This window comes from Labrus mixtus, chromosome 21 (genome assembly GCF_963584025.1).
Source record: "Labrus mixtus chromosome 21, fLabMix1.1, whole genome shotgun sequence".
Classification (NCBI taxonomy): domain Eukaryota; kingdom Metazoa; phylum Chordata; class Actinopteri; order Labriformes; family Labridae; genus Labrus; species Labrus mixtus.
The window spans coordinates 21,031,664-21,043,687 of NC_083632.1; the positions used below are offsets into that span (position 1 = coordinate 21,031,664).

The window sequence follows — 12,024 nt, forward strand, 5'->3', positions numbered from 1 at the left end:
TGAAGACTGGGGTTGATGGGACGATGTCTGATACCATGATCAGAGGCTGATGGGGTGAAAAATGTGATGAAACTGCGAATGCTTTGTGGTTATGGGGAGGTGGAGGGTCGCTCGTATACCAATATGTATTCCTTTAATTTATAAGGGTGGCTGCAGCTCAGTTGGTAGAGTCGGTCGTCTCTAAACAGGAAGATTGGGGATTTGATCCCCATCTCCTGCTGCAACATGTCGATGTGTCCTTGGGCAAGACACTTAACCCCGAATTGCTCCCACTGCTTTGTCAGCAGTGTATGAATGTGTATGAATGGGATTAGTTACCTACCTGTCTCACTACACAGCAGCCTCTACCATCAGTGTGTGAATGAGTAGCTGTGACATGCTGTGTAAAGGTGCTTTGAGTAGTCAGAAGACTAGAAAAGCGTTATACGAGCTCAAGTCCATTTACCAATATAGCTAAAGCTGCTTCGCTACTGCCTCTGGGGTGGGCGGTCCTAAGGGTAGCCTACTCACTCTGAGACCTCTCCATTAGTGCATAGCCACAGGATCCTGTTTGTGCAGGTGTGTGTATTTCAGCCTGTGTGTGTACTGTCGCATGTTCAACAACAGAGTGTACAATTGAATGTCCCCTCCCGGGATTAATAAAGTACATCTTCTTCTTTTTATAAACTTTAATATTTAATTTATTGAATATGTTCAAACCTAGCACGTGTTTGCTTCTTGTGCATGCGCCGCATTCACAGTTATCTTTCTCGTTGTATCTGTCACAGTTAAGACTGTATGACATGTTTAAAGACACCAAGTCACACTGCCTCATGTTGCTTCCTATTGGAAGTGTTCAGCAGCATCAAGACTTTTCTTTTGAGCACACTCAGTCTTTATGAAGATTTTATTTTATTTTTGACAAATTATAAATGCTCAGATGTGTGAGTAAAAACCTCCATAATTGATGGGAGATGTATGAAAACAAGGAAGCATTATGTGGTCTATTCACAACACAAGAAAGACAAGTGTTTGGTGTTTTGATATGATTTTTTAAAATCCACAGTTCATCCTTTACAGTCACACCATCAAACAAATCCAGGCTCAAACAAACATACTTCTCGTCACTTATAATAGAACTCTTGACAGAATTGAGATTGATGGCACCGTCACATGGGGGAAGGGAACATGATGAGGGAGTGTTTTAATAGGCAATTTAACAAAAATATTTCATTTCATTAAGATAGATTTTTTTTTTTTATTATCATATACTATGAGGATAGAATAAAATTTTGTCTCTGAAAACGGAAGGTCGGACATACGGAGAGTGCTATGTTGAAAGTGTTGCATAGTCGAGGAGACATAAACATAGGGGTGCTGGGGAGCTTAATTTAAAACGACACACGAAGGAGTAAAAAGCTTGTTGTGTAACGCAGAGGGTAAAAATACTCTTTTTTTTACGTGATTGTTTTGGCTCTTGTAACCCCCCCTCCCGCTCCCCACCCACACACACACACACACACACACACACACACACACACACACAAAAACCTTTAAAAAGTAGCTTGACCTGCCATCTCGATGCTTGTGTACTAGCACTAGTATTGTATAGTCCATCTTTGTGCAAATGTAACTCAATAGAACATCCACGGCAATCACAAGTGATATAATCTCCCGAGCATGTTTTATGAACACAAGGGAACAGCTCTTTTTGTGTCGCTCGAGTCGCAGCCTTTATAACTGCCCCTTTGCTGTGATCATTCTGGTTAAAGTAAAATATCCTCATGGCATGAAACGGAGGAACCAGCTAAGCTTTAGAAAAATACTGTCGCTGTAGCTTATGGGCTGATTAAAGCTCCATGCAGTCAAACTTGTCGCCGTCTTTTCTTCCACACAGACTCCTTCTTTAGTGTTTCATGAGAGCAGACTCCTCACAGGAATCCTTGTCAAACAGCAGCCTCTCTTGTTCATTTTGCTCACTGCACATCAGCTGAATAATAAAAGCTGGAAAATTGGAGGGAAAAAAAAAAACTCGGCTCATAAAATGTCTCAAAAATGCTGTGCAAAGCATATTGTTTTTCAAACCAGATATTAAAACATAGAGAAATGGGGTACACTAAGAGAGCCACACCCAGTCTCTGCTGCAGGTTCTAGCTTTACACGCTGCATCCACGGAGCAGGAGCTGAACTCCATTTCTTTCTTCTCTTCGCTCATCCTTTCCATACATTCATTAGTAGTCCTGTATCCCGTCCACAAGTCAACCAGCTGTCCATCCACTTATTGGGAGCATGTAGGAGTTTGTACGTCTCCAATAGCAAAAAAAAAAAAAAAAAAAGTCTCATCCCCTAGTCGTTCTCCTTTTTTCCTCCTCAGTAGCATCTGCAGACCTTGGCTTCACATAAAGTCTCTGTCCATCATTTTCAAAAAAAGATCCACGATGCTGGCTGATGTCACCGGAACTCATAGATGGCTGCACTGTGCTCAGGGACGTGGGTGAGGTTTAGAGACTGGTACCTGCAGAGAATAAACAAAGTGTTGTTTTTTTTTAAACAATAGGTGGATGTACTAGCAGTGTAATTAGTCAGAAATGAAGAAAAACAAGAGTATAGAGTGCAACCTCTTGATTCAATCATCATATAAACTCTCAAGATATAGGGAAATATTAACAGGAATAGGCATGCACAAGATGTGTAATCTGCTTATGACATTATTGCCCTGTGAAAAGAATGCATTTCTTAAACATGAACTTTTCACAAAGAAGCCAAACTTTTTTCCACTTTGTGACATTCTTCAGATAGACATGAGGGGTGTTTCAGGTTGTTGTTTTTTGTGTTTGTAGACACAGTGCTTCAAAGTTTTATGTTGAACTATTTTTATTTTTTTTTTGTGCATTTTTCTTAAACACTTTGCTCTATCTTTGCACGAGGCAGGTTCCTCCATAGTCACACTAGATACAAACTCAGAGTCTGCTAAGTATGGCTTCACCATGGTGTAGTCGCGGCTAAGACTGCCGCCTCCCAGCCTGGGTTGGGAGTTCTGAAGAATAAACAATTGGGGTTGGAGCGCTCTCTGCTGGACAAACTATGGAATAACACTTTCTATCCACAACATCAGGAGCATTGTTTTTGGTCCTGTTGGAAAAGATTCTAAACAATGAATGGGGTGTTTAAGAATTGGGGTCATCAGAGGCGCCGGTCACCTAGTGGTTAGGGTGCGGGCCCTGTGTTCGAATCCCACCTGTGGCTCTTTCCCCACCTCTCTCTTTCTCTATCCAATTTCCGCCTCTATCCACTGTCCTGTCTCTACAGAAAAGGTTAAAAAAACCCAAAAGCAAATAAATTGTTGTCGTCACATGGTTTACATGAATACTCTCAGCACTTTCTGCAGCACATAAAACAAGTAACCACAGCTTTGCAGGTGGTGGTCCACATGGGAATCAGTTGACTGTATAATGTATAATAATGTTAAATACTTGTATACTTCTGCATAGTCATAAAATGCACGAATCAGAGCATAATCGACAGAAGAAAAGATGAATTTTACTTTCAAATCAAGAAGTCAGAACACCAGTTTACACATCAGTAAGTGGGGACTTTTTTCTCTTGTAAATGTGTTAGTGTAAAAGTCTCACAAAGTCCATATCTTTCAGGCTCTGAATCAAACAGCTTTCAGATAAATGACACTGGGATCCGTTTAAATGTATGCTGAGTAAGCACAGTGAGCTGTTAGATACAGAACTGCAGGTGTACATCTCTCAACTTCACAGCAAAGTAACAAACAGTGTCTGCGTCCTGCTGTTGTGTGGAAAGATTCTAAGAAAAAAAAAGGAAAAGCCCAGCATCCAATCAAATCTCTGTCACACACACAGCATGATAAAGGCAGACATGTTTATTTAAACTGCTGGAGCTCATTCGGCTGCAGAATTACTGTAATACTTAATTTACATGTGCTGTCGCAGAATTCCACAAGTATCTAACAAATCAACCAGGACTGAAATCTAAAGGATTAAACTTAACTTAATTAAACCCAAACTGGGATCCTTAAGCCTTTAATTTATTGAAAAAACCTCTTACAGAAAAGAGGAGATACACGGGGCTTTGACAGAACTACAGTGATTAATGCTTTGGACCACTGCAACAAACTGCTCTTGGCGACATCATTTTCCTGTAATTCTACTAGAGAGTTCACATTCAGTCATGTTACTATGAATCATGTTTGGGAGATATTTAAAAGTCTGAATCTGTAATAAAGCAATGTGAAGACAACGCCAGGCATCCGTCTGTTGTTTGGAAATGAACCCATCTGATGAGCCTGACTAACATTTGTTCAACTCAACCTCAAAATGTAAACGTTTTCTACAACGAAAAATGGAACTTGGGGGCGCAGATGGCCTGGCGTTTAGATCAAGCCCCATGTACGGAGGCTATAGTCCTCAAAGCGGGCGGCCCAGGTTCGAGTCCGGCCTGTGGCTCCTTACCCACTCTCTCTCTCTTGTTTCCTACCCTGTCCAATAAAGGCAAAAAAGCTAAAAGGATTTTGATATCTGAACATCGGTCACTACTTGATGGAAAAAGAAATGGAGGGCAAACCTCATGGTCATGTTCTGCTTTCTCTTCATGTGTTGTTATACAAGCTACTTAGAAGGAAATAACATCAAGAGTTAAAGTAAACATGGCTCCTGTCTTCACAGTAATGCTAAAAGCCTGCATCATTTTGAGTATGACAAAAGTGCATCAATCATTTTAAACGTCCCTAAAAAGCATAAAGTTATCGTGTTTATTTACGGTAATCTGAGAGGGAAAAATTAAAACTTCCAACAAGTATTTAGTCAGAGCAGAAAAGAAATCAATGGTATGAAATCAAAAGTAATTTGTATCAATAATTTAACCATTATGTGCCAAGGGATTTAAAATACATGCCTTTTTTTCTTGAGAAAGCTAAGGATGTTGGCAAATCTCTTCCGAAAATTATTTATTCATCTTTTATTGAGTCCATTTTGACTTTTGTGATGATCTGCTTGTTTGGTGACCTCAGCATCATTAACAAAAACAGGCTGGGAAATATTGTTAAACTTCGCCGAAAGATAGTTGGAGTTGACTTGAATGATCTCGGCCATGTTTTTCAAGTAAGAGCCACTCGAAAGGCAAAGGCCATCTTGGAAGACCCTCAGCACCCCCCTGCATGCAGAGTTTAGACTTCTGCCGACAGGGCGGAGGTTCACTTATGTGAGGAGGTCGAAATCAAACAGATACCTGAGGTCATTTGTTCCATCAGCTGTTGGGTTTTTAAATAAGCTGTTTACACTTTTACTATGCACTGTTGTTCTTTTGTCCCTTATCTCACTCACATCCATCATGGTGATATCCATGGTAGTTTTATATGTATGTATTTATGTCATTGTGCTGTTTTTTATGGATGTATTGACTGTATGGGCCTCTGTTGCAAACCAAATTGCCCCTCAGGGACAATAAAGATTTTCCAAATCCAAATGAAATATAAACACTTGAGATGGAGTACAGGCAGGCCTATGTATGCTTATAACCAGACACTCAGAAGGCAAAGGCCATGCTGAAAGACCCTCTCCACCCTCTTTATGCAGAGTTTAGAAAAATCATACACATCAGCTCATCATCTGAGCATCTCTAATGAATACATTGCCGCTCCCACCCTCTGGAACTCACTCCCAAATAACATCCTAGACTCCTCCACACTCACCTCCTTCAAGAAATCCCTCAAAACTCACCTCTTCATCACTGCCTACAACCACTACCCCCCCCCCATTACTTCTTTGTTGTACTGTCCTCATCGTTTTTTGTTTTGTTTTATGTTTTTGTCAAAGTGTCTTTGAGTTTTCAGAAAAGCACTATATAAAACCAATGTATTATTATTATTATTATTATTATTATTAATAATAAGAATTAAAAGCACCTTCAGCTGAAGATTTGGTATGCAATAGATGTTTTCCTCCTAGATTCAGTCTAGATAAGTCTGCTGGTTCTTAAACTGACTTAACTTGAGCTTCCAGTAACTTAGTTTGGTGCTACGTTACCATTCAGAGCTCCTGTGGTAGTAGTAGCCCTCGATGGTTGCTGTGGATTTCTGGAAGCAGATGTAGTAGAATCCAGCAAAGGAAGCTCCGCTGATGTCTTTGATTGTGTGGTCAGGGACCAGAAACTGCTCCTGAGAGGAACAGAGAGTGTGAGACACAGCATACCCTGAAGTTATGACAAAAACAAAAAATGCTAAAGCTCAATTTGAGGGAAGCACCTTACCTTCCACCTCATGAATATATAGTCAGAGTTCTTCAGATGCTCGTAGTCAAAATCATCCGAGTTGAATGACTTGGCATACTGGTAGAAGGCCTGGAACTTGCCCTTGACATTAAAAGTAAAAGGATTATGTCAAAGTAAAGCAGCCTGCAGCGGGAGCCCTCTGAGTGAGAGCACGACTTAACAAGCTTTCAACCTACCCAGTGTTTACGATCAACATCCTCATCTGCGTCCCACTTTCGGGTGAGAAATGGCCGCTTTCTGCTGATGATCTCTCCAGCAAAGAACGTGGTGAGTGTTGGGTATTCCTATGATAGTGAACGCATTAGAGAAACAGTGACATTTTTCTGTGCCCTTTTGCATTCTGTCCGTCATTAATAAAAGGTATGGCCTGTCTGGTCAGAGCTTACATTCCCGACAATCTAGAAGGAAAAAGTGACTTCTGAGGTGCAAAATTATTCATATTAAATCGCTGTTGTCTTACTGTGTTATAACGCTGCAAGTTATGATATACAGTAGAAATAAAACAAAAAAATCTATCTGTTTTACCAAGTACATTTTGGTTACACTTTGACAGCTACTCCAATGTGTTCAGCAGCAAATCTTACTAACTGTTACTCAGCCATACTGTCAAATATGTGCTACATTTACCACTACAAGACTCTGATTCAGAAAAAGTTTCTGGCATGAATGCAGACAGAAAATGCACCTTAATACCCTGAAATACTAAACATTCATAACGCCTGGAGCTAGATTATTTAACAGTCTTCACACAGACACAAACACACTGATAAGAAGCCTGGCCTATCTTCAATTATGTTTGTTAGTGTACCAAAGAAATCACTTCCCTCACCTCAGTCAGTCCCTTTATCTTCAGGTAGCCACACAGGTAGGAGTCCTCCATGGTGACATGCTAAAATAAGGATAAGGATAAGGATAATACTTTATTGATCCCCAGAGGGGAAATTCGGGCGTTGCAGCAGCACAGACAAGAAAGCTCAAAATACACATTAAACAGAATAGATAAGATAAATAAAAATAAAAATAGGGGGTATATACAAGTACAAAATGAATGATGAAGTTAACTATGCAGGGAATTGAGACAGTATTTACAGAGAATGACAAGATAAAGTGACAAGTGATGATTAAAGTGACTTGGTATGATAAATAGCAGCAAGTAATGTAAACAGCAGAGAAGAGAGGCAGTGTTGTACCACAGTAATGCAGAATGCAGTTATATAATATAATATAATATAATATAGTGCAATATGAACAATATAGTGTAATATAATGAAATGGTATATAATATAGACTAATATAATAAAAATATAGAACATATTGAAAAGAAAAGACAAATTTGTCATGCTACAAGTATTATAGTAGCTTCTTCTAAAAGTGAAGTGACTGTGAATCATAATGCTGCAAGAATAATCCAATTTTTTATAGTATTTTATACCCTGTTATTCAAAACTGCGATAAACTTGCTGGTTTACATAGGCCTTAATAAATAGTTTAAGCTCTTTATACATATTTATATATAGTATAAGCATTTTTGCCAACAACAAATACAATGTCGCTTCATTTTGAAATTGGTTACTAATAAACAGTCGAAAACACCGCTACATCCACAGCTAGTAGCAAGGCAAGTCACTAAACCACAGGCCAGCGCTCATTGATTGTCCAGCTGTCAATCATCGCACCGCCTGTATGACAGCTCACCAAATGCCCCTGACAGCTGGCCTTAACAATTACATTTTAGTGTTACAGTCCCACCTGCAAAACAACCTCCACGTCGTATGAGTTCCCTTTGCTCTTCTGGTGGCCCCTGAACTTGGAGCCGCTGTACAGAAGCGACGTGACAACTCCCGGCTGTTGGGTGTTTATCGGCGGCGGTGGGATAAGCGAGGCCGAGGATGAAAAGGCCGCGGCGGGGGTGTCGCTGAGGTATCCAGCGGGGACAGGCATGGCTCCCGCTACGCTGGAAAGCACCGTCCACGGGCGATGGCCGTCCGAGCGACGGACTCTGTCAGCGTTTACGGAGAGGTTGAGCGACACCGAAGACGTCCACCAACATTCAAATCCCCCCCGATTCTTCCACAGTTTAGTTTACCGGGGCGGGCAGCAGCAAGCTCCCAGAAAAGTAAGTGGACTTCGACGCGGCACTGTAGCCAGCAGAATCCGTCTTTCTCATTGGCCAGCTGAATTCACCTCGCTAACATCCTCGTCGTTCATTGGTCCAACCTGCGGAAGGCTTTGCAGGAATGTTTGGGTGTAGTTTTTTCCTGTTGTGTAATAGTGAGAAGAGGTACTTGTAAAAACTACATTTCCCATTTGCTTAAAGAATTAGCGACGCTGTCAAACGTAGAAGGTCACACGCGTGCTTTTGAACACAGAAAATGCTATGTGAAGCTGAGGGAGACATGTATGGCAGTAAATAGAGCAAAAGCTAACTTAAGAAACAAGCAAGTACACTAGAAAGGAGAGCTGTTAAGAAAACCTTAACTCGTAAAAAATGCTTCTTTAATTTAACTAACGCACAGTGGTCACACACAGGTCGCCTAGCAGGAAAGACAACTAGCTTATCAGTTAGCTTTCTTCCAAACATTACATTTTCACCTCACAGCCGCTATGTTTAGGAACCTTTTTAGACTTCAGACTCAGGTTGGAAGTTGCCTGTCGCTCAGTAAAATATGCCCAAGAAGTCAGCACGTTTTAAAATACTCCACAGCCACGACAGGTAAGATACATGGATGTAACATCTGCCCTAACAGTTCATTCGTGTTGCTAATTATCCTCGTTGAGCGAGTGACGACTCATGCAATTGTTTCTGCTGTTTCCAGAAAGAAAAAGATTCTATCAAGATGTCAGTATATCCCAAGGTGAAGGTAAGATGTCACAAATATGACAGAGCTGTGATTGAGGACAATAATGCAATTGGAGGAAGAGAGTAGGCTACTCTCCTTGTGCTCACTTAGTAATAAGAGCTCACTTAACTTTGTTATTATAGAGATAATGACTGGAATAATTATTCCTTTCTATATGTGTGTCATTCTTCTTCTTAATGAATGTTCTAAAATGTCATGCAGGTGGTTTATTTGAGATAAACCTAGACCGAAGGAAACTGAAAACTCCTGGAGGGAAGCTGTTCACAGTGCCAAATGAAGCCTTGGCTATCGCCGTAGCAACTGAGTGGGATGCTCAAAGGGACACACTCAAGTTCTACACCATGCACTTGGTACGGCTTTTGAATGGGATTTGGAGTGTGAAAGTTTTCTTTTCTATATTAACTCTAACCCTATTTCTCTAAAGTTCAAATGATACACCAACAAAAAAAAAAGTAGAAATAGAAATTGTGATATCACTCTTCCTGCAGACAACACTGTGCAACACCGCTCTAGACAATCCCACCCAACGTGACAAAACCCAAATGATCAATGCTGCCCTGAAGTTCCTGGAAACTGACACTGTCTGGTAAACTATTTATTTATTATAAAAATGTATTAAAGCATACCTTATTGTATTACATATATAGTATATCACCCGAGTTAATTTCTTGCTCTGCCCACTGTAAAAGGGATCACAATGTTAATTTAAACATTTTTTCATGACTATGTTTACAATTACAGCAAAAGAGGTAGTTCAATAGATTGACAATGAGAATATTAATGTCCATAATGTGATGCAACTGACTGATAATAAGTAACTTTATACTGGCTGCATTTAGACAAAGTTGTTGACTGTAAATGTTGTTGGTTATGTACAGAGATATTGTGATGATTTTTATTTTGTATTACTAGTAGCTCATTTGTAGATGTGGTTTTACATGTCAATGGTGTTTTATGGTTTGTGTAGTTACAGAGTAGATGAGCCCCATGGATTGGTTGAGCTACAGAAGAATGAGTGGGACCCTGTGCTTCACTGGATTGAAAACAGGTAACAGCTGTGTTAGGTTTTGGAAAAAGTCCAGAAAGTCATTAAAGCCCCCAAAATGCCTTAAGAGCCTTTGTTATTTAGTCTACTGTTATTTAAAAATGTTAACTTCAACTTTTTTCCACAATGTAATTGCAGATATAATGTCACCATTGGCTCATCATCCAGTATATTGGGTCCTGAAATCCCAGAGGCAACCAAAGACACATTCCGGCAACACCTGAACTCGTACAACTTCTGGTCCCTGACAGGTTGGTTATCTCTGAACCGATCCTACAGCAGCACTTCAGACATTGTGCACTTCTTCTTTGATACTGAAATCCATTTAGAAATAATAAACATGCACCGACAGTGCTGAATCTTACCATGCTTAAATATTGATCTGGAATACAGTATTGCAATAAGGTGTAAACGTATTAGAACAGAATTTAACAGTGAAACGTTTTGTTTTTTTTGTCCTCTGCAGGGCTTGAGTATGTGATCACTCAGTTGAAGTCTGTTGTGCTGTCAATGGGGATTATTGACAGACATCTGAGTGTGGAACAGGCTGTGCTGCTCTCCAGGCTGGAGGAGGAGTACCAGGTAGGAGACTAGCAATGGTGTTCCCAACAGCTCTTTTGTTATAATTAAGCATATTTTTAATATTTCTGGCGTCTATCTTGTGACAATCAAAGGAAGAGCTAGTATATCCTATCAATAACTTTTAAGAAATATTGGCAGTACTTTCTCTTTCTGTTTTCACAAGGAATTCTGCAATTATACAATTTTTGCTCAAAGTGAGAATTTTTCTGTCTCTGTTTCATAGGTTGTCATTAGTTGTAACAGCTGAGAAACACAACGGTTAACTTGCTGGTCTTCCTGCAGACAGCCATATTTACATGTTTTTCTTTCCTCCTACACAGATTCAGCACTGGGGAAACGTGGAGTGGGCCCACGACTACGACATGTATGAACTGAGGGCGCGAGCTGCTGCTGGAACTCTTTTTGTTCATCTCTCATCTGAGAGCACCACTGTCAAACGCAAACTTATGCAGGACTGAGAAAAAAACAAGCTCGAACGTTCATCTTTTTGAGAGAACCAAGAAAATCTGCCCTCAAACTTCCCAAACCTCTCAGTTCGTCCATGTTTCTGCATCCCCGCTGACAAACATAACACAGTCATAGTTCAGTTAGCAGTGGCAGCTGCTGCTTCTGTGATCTGTTATACAGTGACGTTATCTCACTACATAAAAACACATTAGCACGCTGGTTGTGTTGTTGTAGTGTTTATATGTGTTGGCTGCCAAGTATGATGCCCTTCACCGAGTTTCCAGTCAGTTCTCAGTCAGCCGTGACATTTTGGACTCTGCACATGGTTTGAAGAGAATGGTGACTAATGTTGTCTGTGTGGTTGAGGAATGTAAATTCAATGCCAGCTTTCTCTGTATGCTACATTTGAACTCCCAAATGCAAACACGATCCTCTTACAGTGCACTATCCGTACTAACTATGCTGTGTAGTGTTTGGTAACAGTAAACTGCATGCAAAAACATGAACCTGCTATACATGCCACTGACTATATACAGTCATTTAGATGGTCCTTCTATATGATGTATGCACATTTATATTTATATTATGGTAATAAGGGGGAGATTGAGTGCTGTACTCAGAAAGACTATTCATTTGTATGATAAACATTGAGCTATGTTTCTATAAAATATTGACTAAGTCTAAAAGTGACTTTAATCCTCTTCTGTTTGTCATTTTTTTGTACAAAGCTGAAGGTTTTGTTTTTAACAGTTGAATGATTAAAAGTTATTACAATAATTTCGTTATCTGTATCGACTTTGTGTATTTTCCAACTTT

General features: G+C 40.0%; 2 protein-coding genes across 2 annotated transcripts; one reads left to right on the forward strand and one right to left on the reverse strand.

Annotated features, from left to right (window-relative positions):
• Positions 1-868: 868 nt before the first annotated feature.
• Positions 869-8,423, reverse strand: LOC132955983 (glucose-induced degradation protein 4 homolog). The gene is made up of 6 exons (XM_061029103.1): positions 8,023-8,423; positions 7,103-7,162; positions 6,450-6,557; positions 6,253-6,354; positions 6,030-6,160; positions 869-2,494 (listed from the first exon to the last, which is right to left on the reverse strand). Exons 1-6 carry the CDS (start codon positions 8,212-8,214, stop codon positions 2,431-2,433), a joined length of 657 nt encoding a protein of 218 aa, XP_060885086.1. The 5' UTR covers positions 8,215-8,423; the 3' UTR covers positions 869-2,430.
• A 166-nt stretch (positions 8,424-8,589) lies between these two features.
• atpaf2 (ATP synthase mitochondrial F1 complex assembly factor 2) lies at positions 8,590-11,988 on the forward strand. The gene is made up of 8 exons (XM_061029102.1): positions 8,590-8,986; positions 9,090-9,134; positions 9,336-9,484; positions 9,623-9,720; positions 10,102-10,182; positions 10,318-10,430; positions 10,646-10,761; positions 11,082-11,988. The coding sequence occupies exons 1-8, from the start codon at positions 8,878-8,880 to the stop codon at positions 11,217-11,219; spliced, it is 849 nt and encodes a 282-aa protein (XP_060885085.1). The 5' UTR covers positions 8,590-8,877; the 3' UTR covers positions 11,220-11,988.
• Positions 11,989-12,024: the final 36 nt, after the last annotated feature.

Coding starts and splice junctions, on each gene's coding strand:
- LOC132955983 (XM_061029103.1), bottom strand. CDS start 8,214: ATGCCTGTCCCCGCTGGATACCTCAGCGACACCCCCGCCGCGGCCTTT. Junction 6,355..6,449: donor ATGTTGATCGTAAACACTGG/GTAGGTTGAAAG, acceptor TTTAATGTCAAG/GGCAAGTTCCAGGCCTTCTA. Junction 6,161..6,252: donor ATATATTCATGAGGTGGAAG/GTAAGGTGCTTC, acceptor TGTTCCTCTCAG/GAGCAGTTTCTGGTCCCTGA.
- atpaf2 (XM_061029102.1), top strand. CDS start 8,878: ATGTTTAGGAACCTTTTTAGACTTCAGACTCAGGTTGGAAGTTGCCTG. Junction 8,987..9,089: donor ATACTCCACAGCCACGACAG/GTAAGATACATG, acceptor TGCTGTTTCCAG/AAAGAAAAAGATTCTATCAA. Junction 10,431..10,645: donor CAACTTCTGGTCCCTGACAG/GTTGGTTATCTC, acceptor TGTCCTCTGCAG/GGCTTGAGTATGTGATCACT.